Source organism: Nanorana parkeri, unplaced genomic scaffold (genome assembly GCF_000935625.1).
Source record: "Nanorana parkeri isolate BGI_ZX_2015 unplaced genomic scaffold, ASM93562v1 scaffold431, whole genome shotgun sequence".
NCBI lineage: Eukaryota > Metazoa > Chordata > Amphibia > Anura > Dicroglossidae > Nanorana > Nanorana parkeri.
This window is the reverse complement of record NW_017306699.1, coordinates 607,266-628,142: the sequence shown is the minus strand read 5'-3', so window position 1 is coordinate 628,142 and position 20,877 is coordinate 607,266. Positions and strand designations below refer to the sequence as shown.

General features: G+C 39.8%; 1 protein-coding gene across 1 annotated transcript in view; it reads left to right on the top strand.

Annotated features, from left to right (window-relative positions):
- CUNH8orf48 (chromosome unknown C8orf48 homolog) overlaps positions 1–5,601 on the top strand; it is a 44,439-nt gene extending 38,838 nt beyond the window's left edge. Inside the window, exons 7-9 of the mRNA XM_018560071.1 lie at positions 3,790–4,010; positions 4,899–5,051; positions 5,467–5,601. Of these exons, the coding sequence (XP_018415573.1) occupies positions 3,790–4,010; positions 4,899–5,051; positions 5,467–5,568 (476 nt within the window). The 3' untranslated portion in view covers positions 5,569–5,601. The remainder of the gene's footprint in view (positions 1–3,789; positions 4,011–4,898; positions 5,052–5,466) is intronic.
- Positions 5,602–20,877: the final 15,276 nt, after the last annotated feature.

Sequence of the window (20,877 nt, the reverse complement as noted above, 5' to 3'; positions counted from 1 at the left end):
ATATCATTTTATAACATTTTATGCTTGAAAAACATATAACATCGACCCAACACATTTATAGTTGACCTTTAAAGGAAGTTCATTGTCGGTATAATTACATTTTGTAACTTTATAACTAGTGCTATTAAGCTTGCTAATTAGTAGGGATGCATCGATACCAAGTACTGTACTCGGTACAAGTACAGATACTTTTCCAGCTCCAAGACTAGACTAGAGAAAAATGCAAAAGTTAGGAGGCAGCTGTCATTTGTAAGGAGCAGACGGAGCTCCTGGGATTTGTACATCTCTGTTTTAATGTACGATTTTGTTTTTATAAATATATATAAGGGATGCCCCGATACTATTTTTTTGTTTGTCATGTGACAATTTTCCTAAAAGAATATCGACTAAAGATTTCATGACAGTGGTGGAGCATCAGAGCCCGGTCCTAGCTGCAACCCTGGTAGTTCTCATGAGAATGGCAAATATCAGCACTGGTATCTGAACTGGTATCAGTGCATCCCTACTAATTAGCACTAGCATTTTGAGAACATATATTTTTTACATATAAAATGGTTTTATTTTATTTATTTATTTTTTCCATTCTTTTGTTGGGCTTCCTTTGGCCAGTTGTACATTTGTTATAGCTCAGCTCCTGATGACACATCTGAAAGTCTTTGCTGTATAGATTTTTTTATTTTTTTTACTTCTCATCTTCCTCCCACGGTTTTTTTAGCTCTTCATATTGTACTGGACATCCACTTCTCTGGAGATTGTGGAAGTAATATAAATCTGGCCACCAACAAATAGTTCTTCCATCTGCTGCCACAAAATATTCAAGCATCTTTGCCAAAAGTTCTGCATATTATATGTTATCTTTTACACAAAAAGGGAATGAATAAAGTGACCACAAGCTATAAACTTCACAACTGTCCTGGTACTTTTGCAATGTTAAACACCTTTAGTGCCAGAGCAATTTTTTCATTTTTCACACACATTAAAATCTGAATTTTTGGATAGAAACATTACTTTAAACCCCCCAAACAATTATATGTTTTATGAAAGCAGAGGCCCTGTACCATAAAGAAAATGGTAGTTGTGGATTTTTTTATGTTGCACGATATTTGCACAAGTGTTGATCAATTTGATATTTTTAGAAAAAAATACAAAATAGGTTTTAGTGCGCACAAACACAATATAATACACAATGTTTTTGAAAAATACAAAACATGTCAAACCTTAAAATTGCGCATAGTTGAAAAACTATGGTAATCAAAATTGTCCATAGGCGACGCTTTAAAAAGCCTTTACTGCTCATCAGTTTAGAGATAACCGTGAATAATAGCCTTAGAATTATTCCTTTCATTCTGACATTTGTGGCTTTACCTAACATGCATGGCACAGCCGCCATTTACGTACACTTGCATGCCCTATGCAGGATTGTGCTTGATAGTCTGTTTACCTGACCCTTTAGCTGGTCTTCTGACAGCTTTGAAACAGGAAGCGCTGATAGCCCTTACTGCTTCAGTGAGCAGAGGGCAGATTGGGGAATGGACTGTTCCTGCCCTCCATCCTGACAGCGTTTGCCATGGTTCCAGGCCCCCGGAGTGCCTGGAAACCAAGGTGGAAGGTGCAGCAGGGATGGGAGGGGCAGCAAACATAAAGGCCAGTACAATTGATCGTGCAGCTCTACAGCCACCCAGATAATTTATACTCATAAGCCCTCCACCTTCTTTAAAAAATGACACCAAGATCATGGCTGCAGCAGCCATGATCTTGATATGACCACTTAAAGATCAGGAAAGAAAGGTACGTCCTAGGGTCCTAAAGTTGTTAAACACATATAAAAAATGTAGATGTAAAAAAAATAATGTAACCTATCTTTTATATTGCTGGATTTCTGTTGTGTTCTGATAGTTCTGAAAATCAGTATCAGACACCCCTGCATCTCAGATGCATGGTATACTGGTGGCCACAATTTTTTAAGATAAGCTAGCCACCTCCCAGGGCTAAACCACCCCTAACTTTGTTATACAGGTCATTGGCGGGACCATTTTGGAGAGTAGAGGACATCAGATTGTGCTGTTGGAAAAGGAAAGGGATTATGTGCAAGTTGGGTAGATGTATAGCCTGCTCTTAGAGACTTCCTGTGTGTAAGAATAGTATAAAAATGTCTCTATCATCCCAATCTTCCAAGTTGACAACGTTTTCCATCATCGATTATAATCAACTCAGTCGATTAGTTGAAACCAAAGCGTTGAAAGACAAAGAAATTTCAGCTTGTTATTATGACTATGTAATAGATCCAGGATACTCATCTCTCTGGCGTCTCGGACACGGAGGGTGATTCCGCCCATAGTCCGCCAACATCATGTCGCTTCGCCCCCTTTTTGGCTTAGGCCGCAAAGTTTCACTTGTCCTGCGTTCCTGCAATGGACAAGGACGCCGGACAAGTTCTGAGCAGCCCTGCTCTCTATCCTGCCTCTTAATAGGCTCTATAGCCTCCACCCTAAAGCCCCCAGTACTGCTGTCTACTTGAGACTGCTGGGACTCCTGGTGCACCAACACTCAAGCCATTCACTGCTCCGCAGCTTCCATACACAATCAATCAGCACCAGTCTGGAGGATTCCCTGTAGCAGCCTGAGTACAACTAAACAGCAAGTATTAAGTGCCACAGCTGATGAAATGCACACAACCCTGAATGACTTTAAACTTGTGTTGTTAATCTGCTTGCCTCTGCTGCTACATGCTTTTTCAAGCTATTGCCATTACCTTGTGATGTGAGGATAACATCACAACAGTTTTGATACATAACTGCCTTCAATCCTGTCTTGGGAAATGAACATTGGAATGATGTCAGCAGTGAGAGGCATTCAGTATGATTAACTTATTATGTGATGCAAACATTACCTTTGATACAACCTTAGTTATAGAGACTGTCATTATCTTGAAGTAAAAGTTCTGTTGAAGAGACTTCCACAGCTGGGTTACATCATTGATCATAAGAGGTATTACAGACTATGCTTAAGGTTCGTAGATCTTCTACTTGTAATATTTATCACCGTACGTGGAAGGTTTATTTTTGTTGGTGTGAGTCTTTGGGATTTTCCCAATGTACTTTTTCCATATAGCAAATTTTGTCTTTTCTTCAACTTGGGGTACATCAATGCTTAGCTCTATAAGTACCATAAAGGGTCAGATATCTACCTTGTCCATCTTTTTTCAATGTCCTTGTGCTTATAATTCCTTGAATTTTTTATACATTTTTTCAGGGAATTCCACGTGTGACTCCTCCTGTTAGGTCTCCACTTCATTAAGGAAGCCTGGCGGCATGTAATGACTCACCACCCGGCTTCCCGATTAGCCGGGAAGCCGTCTCCATGCTCCCTCGTCACCAGGTGATGAGGAAGTATGGAGATGACTTTCTGGTCAATTAGGAAGCCGGGGGCGAGTAATGACTCTCCACCTGGTTTCCTGATTGGCCAGCTTCTCGACCAATCAGGAAGCCGGACAGCGAGTCATTTCATGCCTTCCTGATTAGCCGGGAAGCCGCCTCCATGCTTACTCGTCACTGAGTGACGAGGGAGCATGGAGCTGGCTTCCCGACCAATCAGGAAGCCAGGCAGCGTGTAATGACTCGCCGCCCCTCTTCCTGATACCGGAAGTTCCAGTTTAAGGATAGGCATCGGTACCAATACTCTGTATCGACACCAATACTGATACCAGTATCGTTATCGGTGCATCCCTACTTTTAATAAGCTATATGGTTAATTGATTTCATTTCCATGAAGTTTGTGTTATCTTTTCAGTTGCTCAGCCAAATTATGCAGAGACAGAGAATTCCTCTTTGATGTCTTATTGCTCCATGAAGATTCGGCATCTGCATCAACAGCCAACAATAACCCAAGAGAAAAAACAACATCCAGGACAGCAGGACCGGAGTCCAGCAGAAAGGCATCCTTCATGTTGCATCCCCAGTATGATAATTAACAGACTACAAATGCAGAGTTTCAAGGAAACCATGAAACAGGTATATAATGATTGTGCGGATTAAGTCAACATATTCCAAGGCTTTCTTTTGTTCTTTCCTGAAAGACAGAAGGGTGATGTACAGGTAACCCAAGTAAAGTGATCACTCCATGTCACTACAAACAAATGCATGTTTTCAAGTATGAGCAATCAGTTATTTAAATAGCACTACCGGAATACGTATTGTATGCAAGCATTTTACATTATTGCACACCATGTTTATAAAATGGAAAGAAATGGTCATGGTGTGTTTTAAAAAATCTTTTCATCTTAAAGTGACAAAGTCTAAATTTTCCCCCCAATGCTGCTTGAAGGACTTACCTGAAATGATGCCTCTTGATCCGATCATCATCTTCTTTCCAGTAGTTTTCAGGAGTCCCTCCAGCGCTGACCACTGCGTCCCACGGTGTCTGTGCGGGTGCACGCTGCTGGGCCGCGTGCATTGACTTACCTTGTGTGTCTCCTCTGCTCCCGGCCAAAGATCTCTACTGCGCATGCTCCCACCCCATGATCCTTTGCGGCTGCTTGAGGATCTTCGGACGAGAGCGTGCGGCTGAGAAACAGGTACGTTTTGACCTTTTAGCAAACCTGTCACATGGATAAAGCTATTTTAAGTGACCAAAAGCTGGCACATGCACCATTTTACTTTCCAAAGTTCCCTGGGAGCCCCTGATCCTGGGGAACTGTGTAAGCACTGGCAACTTTTATTGGGAATCCAAGAAGTGCACATTGTGCACTTTCTGACAGAAAGGTCTCTTGGCTACTTTGAGTTTTTCCTGTCACTTGAATAACCCTGCATTTTATGGATTTTATCCAATTGGTTCAGTACTCTTTTCTTTGGAGAGATGGCTTAAGAGGCAAGTTACTCTGTTCTGTTCTTTTTCTTTAGGTCATACAGTCTGAGATGCATGACCCATCTTTATGTCCAGATTGCATCCAAAAACAGGCAGAGCTGGCTCAAAGTCACTTTGTCAGGATGAGAAAGACTAAGCTGCAAGCTGATTTGATGAACCTGAAATTGGAGGAATACACATACAAAAACGTAAGATTATATTTGTGTAAATGTATGTATAGATTTCATAATGACCTTATGCCTGAAATACTTGAGCTTGAATGACATCCATCTCAATTGTTTATCCTTACAACTGGGTGAGTAAGGTCATAGACTGAACAAGAGTAAATCTAATATAGAGAGTGGGACTTATTGAATTTTTAGTGTGAGCTGTACATTAGTATAATGTGTCAGCGAAGATGACTGTTTGAAGGTTAAAAAGGGTGTGAGAATTATCGTAGTACATAAGGGTGCATTTACAGTTTGTAAACCTCTGAGTTAGTCTCTTGATATTAAAATCTGTCATTTACAGCTTGCATATTGCTGCTGTGCAATTCATCTCTTCTAAAGTTCTGTGAATTGTGTCCTTCGACACGCTAATGATGATCTCTAATTATCCCTACAGGACCTGCTGACTTACATTGGAGAAATTCACCAGTCCCTGCCCAAGCCCTCAGACGGTTGCAGTGCCATTTGGCAGAGACTATACACCAGTGTTAAGACATAACATGTAATCTGTGTCCTTTTTCTCTTCTTGATTTCTTTCAGGACAGTTTTGTTATATCGGCATTAGTGATGTAGTCTAGAATTTACTGACGTTCAATTAGTAGGAGTTTGATGGATGACCACAGAATTTATTCTGCTAACTTTCCTCATTTTGGAGGGGGGTCCAGTTGTGAACCACAGCTGACAACATATGGCATGCAGATGCAAAAAGCTCCTGTTGATCTTTTGAGGTTAAGGGGGGTCTGAAGATGATGGAACCACAGAATCCTTGAACTTTGGTTTGCAGGAGGCAGAACAATTTGACATTTTACTAACTGAAACTGTATATATCACAAAAAATATACATAACATTAATTGTTTTATAGTTTCTTCCTTGTCTTAACTAAAATTGAACCCGTGCTTTGCCATGCAGGGCAAGAACTTTCCATTTCATTGTAAATCTGGCGTAGTGATAATTTTTTGCATTACATTACTTTGTGACAAAGTTAATAAACCTGCGTGGTCATTTTTGGAAATAATTTAGTGAGTGGTACTGGCAGGCCGGTAGCCATGTAGTCAAGGAATGCCATGCTCCAGTAACAAAGTGACACTAAATGATAAAAGGGCACAGTAGAAGCTTTCCTTGTTAATAAAATGTCATAGAAGGTATCTTGTGGCTCTTAGGCAGAAATTTTAAAGTTTAAAATAGAGTACAGAATCACTCAATCATGACCTGCTTATTATGTGTGATGAAATGTACAGTATATCTTATTTATCAGAAGGGAATAACATACCATGGTTTTCAGAGCTCTTTAGGAGGTATTAAAGGTAACATGTACTGGGAAAATACAGAGGCTGAGATTCTAGAAAATACTTGCTGCCTAGTTGTTATGCTAAAATAAGTATAAAAACAGGTAGCTTTGACTTCATGTGGTGCATGCCTGTTTGAGGTCAGCCATTGATAAAGTCAGGGACAGCCAAGCAACTAATACTTTGAGAAGGAGTTTAGCAATGGTAGCCCCCAAATTTCTGCCCCAACAGGCGTCATTTCAAGTGTAACTAAAGCCAAAACCTTTTTACTTTTTGGATAAAGAAAGTAAAGATTCCAGTCTTTTTTATTGCCTATGTCCCATTGAGGAGAATGCTTTACCTTTTATGTCCTGTGGATATCGCTCCAAAATGAGGGGAAATCCCCTCAGGCAGCTGGCAGTGGAACAGTTATCCTCTTTAGCAGATTCCATCTAGGTGAGATCGAGTGACAACTGTGAGGTTTCGTACTACCTATCACGTTCTGTTTCAGTAGCCACCTCGAAAAATGGAAAGGGTAAATCTCTCTATCAGTGACACAAACAGCAATAAAAACGTGACAGAGGTCCTAACTTTTCAATACTCTATACAAACTTGAAATAAAAATTCTGACCAAAGATTTTAGTTTTAGTGTAGCTCATATTGATACCATTTTTTTTTAATTACAAAGACCAAAGCAACATAATCACATGAGTCATTTTGTTCTCTTTTATTTTCAAATCAATAATAAGATAAACTGAAGGTTATGTTCACAATGTCGCTTTCAGCAAACCTTACTGTGAAGAATTAAAGTATTAACATAATTACTCAGCGCTGTATTTATTGAAACTGTAATATTCTGACACTACAATGTCTAGAAATGACTGGCTGATTATTTTCTCGCTGACTTGTTAAAACATTCATGGTTAATAGCCCACTTTTTGTTTGATTTAGCATGTTTTGTTCATAGAAGTAAAGCCTACAGTTAAATACAGCCTTTAAAATGAAAGCTGGATAATACACTATTTATTAGACAAGTCATTTTTTTTTTTTAATTAGTTTGTTTCTGACATGTGTTGTAAAACACCTACACTCAGAATACATTCAAAAATCTTATAAACTGTTACTACTGTATCTATACATCCCACACAAAGTAGGCTCTGCTGCACTAGCGAGAGGCATTGTGACAAAAAGATACATAAAATGCAGGATTTAAAGGAGAACTATGAGGTGAGTGATCTCAGCCTAATAGTTCGAGTCGACGTGTGACAATGAAACTGTCACACGTCGGCTCAATAGATCGGGAAGTGAGCGAACACATACCGTCGCTCGCTCACTTCTCGATCATGTCCCTGCAGGGAGCCGTGGCTGTCACTCACGTCTCCCTGCAGGGATTCCCCCCTCTCCAGCGCTGACTGGCGGAACGGACGGGGCAGGGGGCGGGTACAGCTGGCTCTGCCTCTGGATAGGCAGAGCCAGCTGTCAATCACGCAGCTGGGTGGATCTCGACAGTAATGTCGGGATCCGTCCTGGCTGCGGCGGTCTCTATACCGCTGAGTTTTGGGTCACGGGAGGATGCTAGTTTGTGTCCTCCTGTGACCCTTAGGAGAACTAGGGGGAAAGACACTTACCCCATAGTTCTCCTTTAAGGAAACCTATCATGAGAAAAATATCAGGCTTACCATTGCTAAACCCATAAAATGCTAGTTGTCTGGCTATCTCTGCCTTCACCTGGAATAAACATGCAGCAAGTGAAGCAAGAGCTCATCTGATCTGATTCTTCTAGGTCAATGCTAAAGCATACATGTCAGAATTACTGCAAATACATATGCATTTTCACAAACACATAAGCAATCAGAGCCCAATATTTTTTTTTGTGATAGGTTTCTGTTCATTTTCTATGTGATTGCTGGCAAGTTCAACTACCTGCTGGCTTTTGGTATCTCTCAAAAAGGTTGCAGTGGTGAGCTATCACAATTCCATGTTCGGGCTGACTTCTGAGACCAATACAAAGAGAATTTATTGTGTAATGCTCCTTTATTAGATTCTTCATAGTGGTGATGAGGAGAGTGAGACCTTTGGGAGAGAGTGACCTTTGGTAAAGCCTTATGGGAGTCTCAGACACAACCTTTTTCAGAGAAATCTCCCCAATTATATTTCTGAGAGACATTTGAAGTCTATGGGCAATTAAACCCATGGATGATACCGGAAGTGAAAATGTTCATTTTGGTTGGAGCCGGTCTTTTACAAATGTAAATCCGTTTGTCTAAAAAATGCACCCAGCCTATGGCATTATATATGACACAGTCCAACATTGCGTTACAAAGTGCAGTAATCTTATGTAGTAACCTCTGACACATATGAAATTCATATATGTATGGGGGCACGAGTGTAAATGAAAAAAAGGCCTCAGTCATGAAGGGGTTAAACCAATTATAATATTAGTGTCTTCTCATCAGCATGTCATAGTAATATCTTTTTAGTGCAAAAAAAAATGGTGAAAGAAACAAAATTAGAGCTGGAACCTAACCCAGGAGATCTGTAGCACTTACTGTATGTAGAATACAATTGGAATTTTACCTTTTCATCAGTTTAAAGAGGACAGAACTATTAAATATGGTCTCTAGTTGGTTGTTGTACTCTTTTTCTAAAATAAACCTAGTTAATGCTGGTATTCAAGAGAACTATGCAAATTGTGCAGACATTTGCAAAGAGACTGCCAGGAACTGTGTCGTAGGCAGTAGTGTATTTTGGTTTTGTGCTGCTCTAGGCAAGCCTAAACTTGGGCACCCCCCAACTAAAATTTACTCACCCTCTCCCAGTTTAAGACACCCATCCAACTTCCAACAGGTTGTGCTATTAGCTCTTTGGTGGGCTGTGCAGGGTCTCACCAGGGTTCCGGATGGCCCTGTGGGTGGGTGCTGGCGGTATGGCTCCAGTGAAAGAAGGTGTGCGGCTAGCGTTGTAAGCAGCGCCGTGAGGCCCAAGTACTTATAAGTACTGATACATTTTTGTTTATTGTCATGTGACAGTTTTTCTAAAACAATATCGACTATAGATATCAGGACAGTGGTGGAGCGCCCGAGCCAGGTCACAGAGATCTCATGGGTGCAGGCAAAACAAGTGCATGCTCACCTTTTAAACAATTCAGCTCAAAAGACAGCCACCCACCACTGCATCTTTAATTATAAATCCAAAATGTATTGTAATCCAAAAGTGCATACCACAGACATGCTCCCCAAATTTTAAATTACAATAGCAGGCTGGCTATTAAAGACAAGCAATTAAAAACAACAAAAAGGCTAGAGCGCACTAACTGCTGGGTAAAAAACCTTATTAGGCTGTAAAAACGTGTGCTATAAAAACGTGAGTAAACAGGAATACAGTGTGCAGGCTCTGTCAAAAACAGGGAGGGGAACCCTGTGAGTACACAAATAAAATCACACAATGAGAAAGCGCCACTACTGTAAAGAAAACACTCAAGTAACGTGAGTTTTCTTTACAGTAGTGGCGCTTTCTCATTGTGTGATTTTATTTTAGGCTGGCTATTAAAGCCCTGCCCACTGAGCAGAACTGAGAGATAAAGTTGTTAACAAAATTTTTGCGATGGTTGTAAGGTGATTAAAATTTTGTACGACTTGCCCATCTTGGACAGGCAGATCGTACTTGCGACCATCGCAAGTCCTCCACGCTAAGGGGAGGGCTTACAGATGATTGCAATGGTGAGCGGGCAGTGTGCGCTTGCGCACCACGGCCTGTTCGGCTTTCGTCTTGCGATCGCGCTACCACACCGCCGAAAATCATATGGAAAATGCAGTCGAAAGCTGCCCATACACCTGACGATTATCGTACGATAATCGTCCGGTGTTTGCGCAGCTTAACACAGACCTGAAGTTACCCTGGACTTAAACTAGTTTTGCACATATGAGAGAAACCAAGGGGAAATCATCGATGGGTGATATACAGTATTTCCCCTTGGTTTCTCTCATATGTGGCTCATGTCACAATATGTATATAGATTTTTAGCCTTTTTTTTTCTTTACTTTTCCTTGGCAATCCTGCCAGTAACACACTTCCTTTCCTACATTGACAATGCTCACTATCTGCACAGTATCTGTGGAGGAGCAATGTTGTCACCCTAGGCTGCTTGTTTCCATTACATATAGGGGCATTGCTTAGTAGTTCACAGAGGGCCGCTGGGAAAGCAGAAAACATTGTTTTATATGCAGTGTGTCAGTTCAGTGTGCAGGAAGTTACAAGATAACTGGAATTATGGCACAATCAACAGGTATCTTTCTGTACTAGCCCAAAATGTTCTTAGCCTGATAAAACTAAGATAGCCACCACATCTGAGGAATGGTAAGTTGCAGTATATTACATGTTTGTTCTTGGGTTTGAATAACCTTTAATATTGCATTTGACAGGAAAGAATGCAAGACGTTGTGGGGCCAACAATTTACCAAAACTTTAGCATCCGTTAAATGTTAGGCCTTTAGTTACAGTTCTGTCTTTGCTGTTATTTTAGGCTAAAGGAATCATAAAAGTGACAGCTGGCATTAGTCTATTGTAAGATTCCTGGAAAGGAAGTCACATTTATGTTGGTAAATTACATATATTACATATATTCAGTTATGAAAAGCTCCTGCAACTTTTCATATTCATCCATAAACATTATTAAAAACAGTGCTATAGAAACCCATTTATAATCTCATACCGGAGTGAAAATTGGCCTTCTTTATGAATAATTGAAGTCTAGGATATGGATGAAGAATTTTTCAATGAAAGATTTCTTTCCTAACAAATGAGTAAAACTTGCCTTATATACCCATCTTTACACTTAATGCAAAACTTTGCTGAAAGACACTGCCGTTGCCAATCCCTTTCTGAAGATGCTAATTGCCTGGCTAGTACACTGACCAAATGGCTTCAATAAGGTTAGAATCACTGACCTACAAGTATGAACATATGTAACTTCAGACATTATTCATAACACCCAACTGCCCTTTATTTGGAGCCAAATCCAGTAAAAGTCAAGTTATTGAAGCTAAAGGGTAAACTTGGCAGCCAGGAAACTAGCATTTGCAACATGAGAAGTAGCAATGGCAGCCTTCACGTGCCTGTAGAAAGGTTACCTTTAATGCCTTTGATGCCTAGAGATAAAAATAAATGTCAATTAATGAATTCTTTATCTTGATTCATTACTACCGGTAGTAGACTCAAATTATTTCAAGATAGCACGTGTGTCATTTTGCCTTTTCTAGCTCTTAGGACTGTGATTGACTTTTTCTCCTTTAGTTAACATGAGAAGCAGGTGTAACAGGCTAACAACCTAAATAAAAGAGTATCGAATATACAGTATGTGAATGTGCATTAGCTAATAGCGTAAAGCAATGACCACAAGCGGCAACCTGCTTCAACATATTTATTGTAGCTGGATTAACAATACTAATTGTCATCTTATTTTTATTCAAATATGATTAAATAATTGTAAATAAAACCTTGTAGCAGTTACCCTGTCATTTAAGATGTAACGGTAAACATCGTAAGTGACTAAACACATCTGGCGGAGGATATATTGCCGCATTATCTGCTGGTGGTTTGCAGAGTTGTGGCTATAAATAGCAGGGATGTTATATACAGGGTTGTGGTTACTGTCACTGTGTGAGTGACCTAATGTGTTTTAAAGTGTAGCAAAAGCCATTTAAACATTTTTTTTTGATAAATAGGAAAGGACTCGTACTCGCCCAAATTCTTCTGATGCTTTTTCTGATCTTGAAACATCCGGTATCAGGAAGCCGGGCGGCGAGTCATTACATGCTGCCTGGCTTCCTGATTGCCCGGGTAGCCGGCTCCATGCTCCCTCATCACCAGGGGGCATTGAGCTGGCTTGCCGGCCAATCAGTAAGCTGGAGGGGGGTAATGACTCCCCTAGCTTCCCGATTGGCTGGCAAGCCAGCTCCATGCTTGCTTATTCCGATCCCGGAACTTCCGGTATCAGGAACCGGGCGGCGAGTCATTACATGCCGCCTGGCTTCCTTAATGGGACTTCCGGTATCGGTATTTGCTATCGGCGAGTATGTAAAAAAATATTTCGGTACTTGATACCGAAAAACTGGTATCAGTGCATCCCCAATTAGAACCTCTATGATGTTTTTATTGTTGTCTGAGCCCATGCTGAAGACAAACACTCTCTGTTTGTCTTGATGGCCATTGCCACTGGGACTGAAAAAGAGGAAATGTCTCTTTTATTTACTGAAATAGAAATACACAGTAAATCTTCCAATTGGAAGATTTAGTTCAGTGACAACTGAATTCCTTTACTATAGAGAAATCCCCTTTCACTTTATATTGTGTCTCAAGACAGGACATAAAGGAGAATCTGCCCAATTGGCCACAGACCGCAAACACGGTTTTTACGATTCCCTACTCTATTTGAAAACTAAGAAAAGCAAGTTTTTTGCTTTAGATATATCTTATGTTTTCCTATAAGAAACAGTGCAAAGCACAGTGAAAACCTTCTAAAAACAGAAGGTAAACACTTGTCATTCTATCACATCCCACAAACAAGAGGGTTACTCCTTATTTTAGAACAATGGTAGAGCAATACAAATGATAGCTTTTACCCCAACTGGCCAAATGCACATCCAGAACCGTTGGTGTATATTACAAATATAGCCCAATATTATAGAGCCATTTATTCCAAAGTGCATACAGTGGCTACAGACTTTTTGGCCATCATTAGGACAGTGTATGGAAACCCTGGCTTCTATGGAGTAGGGTTTGGGACCTAATGAGACAGTATAACCATACAGGTTAAGGTGAAAAGGGACTAAAGCAATCAAAAAGCCATCACTATAATGTGTATGTAACACAGTAAAGCCTTCTTTAAAGTGACATTAAAGGCAAAAACATTTCCCCTCACTCCAACGTTAATGAAAGCACTTACCTTAAATGATGTCTTTTAATCCGATCATCTTCTGTCCTGTAGTCTTCAGCTTTCTCTCCAGCGCTGCTGCGAATCTCCGATCCAGTGCTGACACCTCTGAGCTTGCTGGCACTTCCTATCCCACGGTGTCTGCATGCGGGTGCACGCGTCCATAGACTTACCTTGTGTATTTTCTATTTTTTGTGCATGCTTTGCGGCCGCCCGTGCAGTCTCACATTTTCGGACGGGAGCGCGCAGGGAAGACACAGGTAAGTTTAAAGCGCTGTTAAAGCGGGGTTTTTAAAAAGAACGTTTTGCATATATCTCCTGCTTGCTAGCAAGGGATATATGCAAAAAAAGCTGAGGGTTTAGAAACCCTTTAAATACAAGATATTCACGTCTCATTCCATCACTTTATGGGATATGTGATGTACTGAGAATACCTGCTGTTTTCAGAAAGACTTTACTGTGCTACACACTAATTACAGTAAGGGGTTTTTGATTAGTTTAGTCCCTTTTCACCATAACCTGTATGGTTATACTGTCCCATATAATAAAAATAATTGCAGTATTAATGTTTTTACACCCCTAGTAGACGCTTTATCATTGACAGAAGAGTTTTGGAGATGAACCCTGTTTAAAAATAATTTGATGGGTATACATGAAGAGTTTACAACCTACTTAATTAAGTGTTCATACTTAGTAGTTTAATCAGTAGGATGTGGGGGTGGATCATAAGATGTCTTGTGACTAATTTATTCGGAGCACTGGTTATCAATTTTATCACATTTTGGGACAACAACTGATGCAAATGGTTCTATATACTTTGCAAAACACCAACACCAATATATTGACACTATTTGAATACTTTAAATCAATGAACTGTGATCTAAACTGTATGTTCATAGATGTTCCAGTGACAGCTTTATGTGTTTATTTGTCTTCAAACTGTGGCTCATGGCCTGGATCTGGCTCTTTGCTTGCCTTTAACCTGCCCTTGGAGCACTTTTTCCTTCTGCTGACAGTAACGATTTCGCCAACTGACTCCAATGATGAGACACAATTCCTTCCATTGACACCATTGATGGGGCATCAATCCTCCCAATGAAACCAGTGATGAAGCACTATTTCTATCACTGATACAGATGATGTGTCACTGTTCCTCCCACTGTGATCAATGATGGGGCAATGTTGCTTCCACTTATACCAGTTACAGGGCATTATTCCTCCTACCCACAGGTGTTAGGTCATTTTTTACTCTCACTGCTCTCCAAACTTGGTCCCTCAGATAACTGAAACGTCACTTTAAAACGTTAGAATTCACTTTGAATGTGAACATGTTCTACTCCTTTAGTAAATCCACCCCAGCGTATTGAATCATTGTCCTTGTTTGCTGTTTTTGTGATGCTAAGCTGAGAGTGGTTCGCTTCTTATAGCAAATTGGAGCCATGCACTGACTTCCTCTAATGAGAGAGCCATTCTTTTTAGCCTATCACTACTCACATCAGAGCATCCTCCAATCAATATTCACCTTGCCATTAATTGTCCTGGGGAGGTAAGTAAAGGACACGCTAATGCTTAGTACTAACTCACTTGCGCAGCATTACATATACAAAGCAGCTCTTATTTTCATTTGAGAAATTATTCAAAATGTCAAGAGATTCCAAAGTGCTTTAAAGCAACAATAAGTTGCCTGTACAATATGTAAAAAATCTAACTGTCTGAACAGATGTTTACATTAATATCAATGTAAATATGTGTATCACTTACACCAGGCTTGTCTTGCAAGTCATCTGCCCGTTGTTAAAATGCTGACTGTCATCATAACATCCTCTCCTTTTTGTGTGATCGAGCATTTCCATATTTATGGAAGCGGGAGAGCCCAAATCATTAGCAGCAGATATTGTATGTAATTGAAGACAACCGTGAAATGAGTGTTGGTTGCTCACCATTTGTTGAAAATTGGGTGTTATACGGCATGGACTAGAGTAGAAATAAAGATATAGGTATGGGTTCAGCCAGTAAAGCTAGAGCAAAGTCAGAACTATGGACCTGCATACTTGTTCCAGGTCAGTGACTTAGAAAGTACTGAACCCAATAAATCAGTAATTCAGCCAGGCAGCTTCATAGGAGGCCTCGGCAATGACAGGTTCCATATGTATATCCTCACTGGTTATCTGTAAAAAATAACATTGTTTCAATAAATAATAAGATGGTAGTCAACTGCATGAGACAATGTCCAACAAAAATGTTAGTTTGCTTTTTCAGTGTATGTAAACCCAAACAATGTACTTCTCCTATATGCTTTCTTTTAGTCTGCTAAATATATCCCATCGAAAGCATTTTGTTATCTGTTTCATTAGCGCTAAAGAATACGTGTTGATCTTGTCAGGTCAGAGCTGCCCTGTTCTCTCTGCCTGTGTTATCTCAAAGAGATTATTTAGCCCGCCCTGCTCTTATCTTGGACGTAAAGTGATTTAGTCCTCATGCTGTGGATAAGAAGACAGTGGGATGGCTGAATAGTTTTGGTAAAAGACATTGGACAGGGCTGGCAGTACTACACTGTAGGACTTAGTAGCTGAGTGCATTTCTGGCAGAACAACAGTTATTTTCCTGTACTCACAAGGTTTTTAATGGGATAAAACAAAGGCAAATGCGCATGTATTGCAGAGATGTACTGAATATGCGTTTTTTTATTTTACCTTAACATATGCTTTAAGGGTTTAAGCTAGAAATAATTGTTGGGGTTGACACATCTAAACAGAACTGGTCTGCCCCTTCACCTGGCACAATAGATATGTGGCACTAGATAAAATATCAAAATATACGGTTTGCCTTTTCTGGTAACTTAAATATTCAATAACATCGAAAATATTCAAACGAAAGTACTACATTATTTACACAGTCTTAAGGATTTTGTATGAAAGAGCATAACAAATATTTCATTTTGTAAGCATTTGTATGAGAAATGTACACAAGCTTTGTTTCTGACCAGTCATCCAATGCAAAGGGAAACTATAGTCTTTTTTTTTTTTTTTTATACATATCTATGTGAACGTGATTGTAAATAATCTTATTCATGTTTGGGCGTTAATGTTTTTTAAATGTCTTTCCATGTATAGTTTGTATATCTATATACAGTATGAACATGGGGCAGCCATAGTGTGTTACATATACATGATCTGTTGCTTGAGTAGTGTTGGAGCGCAATGGTTATGCCTTACTGTATATTAGGGCCTGTTCACACCAATGTGTTGCGGTAACATGCGGTAAAACATGTACAAAAGGAAACTATATATCTATAGATGAACATGGGGCAGCCATAGTGTATTACAAATACATGATCTGTTGCTTGAGTAGTGTTGGAGCGTAATGGTTATGCCTTACTGTGTATTAGGGCCTGTTTAATATGCTGTAAAACATGTACCACACGTTATGTGTTGTGCATTACCACAGAGCATGTTAAGGAACTAGGGATGGTACAATGCATTGTGATGCTATTCATCTTGAATGGCACCCCAACAGATATACAGAATGCATACAGTGAGCTGCGGCACACCACTACAGGCAATGTGCATTGCTTTCCGATGAGCTGAAGAAAAAGGAGCAGTGGAGATATTACCATGCAAAATAATTGTACTTTATCATGCACATGCATTATCTCAATGCGCCATGGTGTGAAGGGCCCTTACTCTCAGTACAGGTCAATGAGTCACTTTTGACCTGACTGAAAACAGCCACTTTGTAATTTTGTATATGTAACACAAGATTGAAAATTTGGTACCGTACTACCGCAAGTTTGTAAAATATTATAATCATAAAAATCAAATATCTGTTCCCAATAAAAAATAATCTAGTTTCCCTTTAAGGACCTTTTTTTACATTGCTCCATTGGTAGAAACAAAGTTCTCTTTTCAACACTGCCTCATAGTCCGTTTGTACACTCCGATATTGCATTTACTCATCTAATAAATGATCTACTGGCATATTTACATGCCCGTGTAGAACCAGCATGCTTATTACTATTGTGTTGCTGTCTTTTTACACAAAGCAGATAAAAAAGGCATCACAACAAATTACTGCAGATTTGATAGTTAACCCTCATTGATATAATAAAGAGTACATAAAAAACTTCTGAGGGCAGAAAGCTTGAGAACAAGAACAACATCACTTTCCGCATGTAATAGAAATGAGGTGGTCCATTTGCTGGAGCGTAAGCTGTCAATATTCAAGTTTTAGTCCAAGATGTCTAATGATGCTTTCCAGCTGAAGCAATCATTTAGAGTACATTCCATGAATTCAGTTCTTTTAAAACCCCCAGCTCCGGAAGTCATGAAGTACAAGGTGACTTGACTTTCTCTTGGTCTCTTTGGTACTCCTCTTGAGCCCACTCTAATTTTTTTCGTTTGAGCTTCCATTTGTGGAAACAGTAAGTTACTAGAGATGTCACCACCAAGGTAAAAATAATTGTTAGCACGACGATCAAAACAAGAGTGGAAGACAAAGCTCCCTCCAAAAGTACCAGCTCCATGTCCTCAGTCACGTTCTGTTTTGTGAAGGTATCAATGTCACTGGTGTACGACAGTGTAGAGGGTATATCCATTGTTGGCTTCATTAGAATAAATGGAAAAGAAACAAGAAATAGAAACAAGTACAACTTTACATTTAAAACTGTATTCTTGATTGTTTTCTTTCAAACTCCATGTCCACTTGTGTGTTCTATTTTTTGTGCATCATAACAAGAATTCTTGGTAGTAATGTGCAATTAGTGACCAGTAAAGGTTGCTGACCTTTGATGACACAGCAGACAACCTTTACCTTGTTTCATATTATATTTATAGTGGGGAAAACCATTATTTTGAGCTGCATATTTTTTTCCCTTTTATTTGCTTAATTTTCATTTATTTTTGTTTGAATATATCAAACATATGCCTGGTGAATTTGTTCTGGTATCGTCTTCCGTTGTAGAGCCATTGAATAGATCCCGAAGCAGAAAATCCCACCTGCTGACATTAATTTCCGCTGTTTTTCTATATTAGATCTGCAAAACAAAATTGTTAATTTAGAAAAATAGTACATTATTATACACTAGTTTTTTTTTTTACTAAGTCTGGAGATTAAATCTGGGAACTTAAAGTAATATTAAACTCTCAAACTTTTTTCAATAATGAATCCAGATCAAACAAATATACATACGTTTTTGCCCAAATACTAACAATCATCATGTTTCTGAGCAGCTGCTTCCAGGTCTCTCAGCTTCCCTGAACTTTCTGTCCAGTACAAGACCACAAGGGACAGAGTAGACTCCAGAAACTGTTCATCTACTAGCTTGGAGAAGGGAGTAGAAAGGACCAGAGGGAGGGAAGTAGCTTGATTTGCTGTATTTGTGGAGACACACACAGCTTACCAGCACACACAAGGGGGACTGCATAGCACTCTGGTTTAGAAAGGAGTCACTCTAAAACAGGAAGTCATGACCAGTGCTGAGGAGACCAGCTCACTCTGTGGGAAACTAAAGCTTTTAACCAAGAAGCAGCAGCCATTGTAAGTGATTTCATCAGCAACTGAAATAGTTTAAAAATTCTTATGACTTTAATATCACTTTAAAGGTACACTGTCACTTTGTCTAGTAAGAGCAAAGTGAACAAGAAAAGCGCCACTACCTAGCGTGGATCGACAAGGTGGTGCATTGATGTTATACTCAAATCTGGGTAAGTGAATCAAGGCTTCAATCGGTGGACTTTGGAATGTTGGTGCTGTGTGGTGGTGTGTCAGCACTTCAGATGAGACATCTGCATTATTACCGCATAAGTCAGAATGAATTGATAAAAAGGTGAGTATTCTCAGTGCGGACAATTGAAGGTGTATCATTCATACACTTATCATTAAGTTACCATACATTGCATAGTCCGAAATGGATCCTCACCTTCACATCACGTCACCTTTAGGACCTTCGTTGTTGAGGTCACATCATTACTTACTTAATGGTAAGTTTATAAATTATACACCTTCCAATTGTCCGAACTGAGAATACTCAATTTTTTATCAATTTATTCTGGCTTAAGCGCTATTACTCCAGAAGTCTCATTCAGGAGTCCACCCTCCGGTGTCTAAGCTTACGTAGGTGGGGGGGTGGATACATTACTAGTCGTCCCAAAGCCCCCCCTTCAGCGTGACCACTTAAACTCACGCATTGTTAAATGGGGAACTCACATGTTCACCCATAATTAAAAGCCCTTCTTTAGAGCAATGGAGCGAGCACTCTGATGGAGTGGAGTAGTGTCAAAGGAGCATGAATCCGTGAGTATACTTTGTTGAGGTGGAGATCTATCAAAGCAAAGTGACAGTGTATTTTGGAGTCTATGTCCATAAAAAGTGTACTGTAGTCAATAGCAATTTTAGTTAATGCATAAAAGGCACGAGATTATAACAGATATGTCTAACTATTTTTGTTGTGTCTTTATTAAACATGTTACATTTCATGTATGACATAACATATGTGCTAAAAACAGCTTTAGAGCGTATTGTAAGCTTTCCAAGCTGCAACAATACTGCAATTTCTATATGCAGACATGACTTTATTTATATATCAGGCTTGTCCTTTGCTTGCCTACAAAGAAATTACATCAAGCCTATTAGGTGAACTTGTCCTACCCCTTAAGATTCCTAAGATAGGAAACTAAAGTGCAGGCCCAGTCCCTATAATTCAGTTATAAAATGTCAGAGACTAGACATGTGCACCAGCAAAAAATTTGTTTAGTTTCGTTTCGTTTTGAAAAAAAAAAAAAATTCGTTTAGTTTAGTTTCGTTTTGAAAAAAAAATTCGTTTAGTTTAGTTTCGTTTATCGGGTCCGAAATTAAATTAGTTTCGGACAAAATTCGTTTATGAAAAAAAAACCAAAAATTTTGAGGGGTGTGGTCACTGAGGGGCGCTGTAAAGCTTTCTCGCACAGGGCGCCTAAAGGCCTAAGGCCGGCCCTGGGAACAACAGCAACTCAGCCACATAAAATGACAAAGCGGGGTCAGCGCATGCTAGCGCACACAGTGCGCAGAAGGCACCAACTGTCTGCAAAGTCAATAGCTACAGACCTCCAAACTTCATGTGGTGTTCAGATTGGCACAACAACAGTGCGTAGAGAACTTCATGGAATGGGTTTCCATGGCTGAGCAGCTACATCCAAGCCTTACATCACCAAGTGCAATGCAAAGCGTCGGATGCAGTGGTGTAAAGCACGCTGCTACTGGACTCTACAGAGGTGGAGACATGTTCTCTGGTGTGACGAATCACGCTTCTCTGTCTGGCAATTCGATGGACGTGTCTGGGTTTGGCGGTTGCCAGGAGAACGGTACTTGCCTGATTGCATTGTGCCAAATGTAAAGTTTGGTGGAGGGGGGTTAATGGTGTGGGGTTGTTTTCCAGGGTTTGGGCTTGGTCCCATAGTTCCAGTGAAGCGAACTCTTAAGGCATTAGCATACCAAGACATTTTGGACAGTTTCATGCTCCCAACTTTGTGGGAACAGTTTGGGGATGGCCACTTCCTGTTCCAACATGACTGCGCACCAGTGCACAAAGCAGGGTCCATAAAGACATGGATGAGTTTGTTTGTGCTTCTGGAAGAA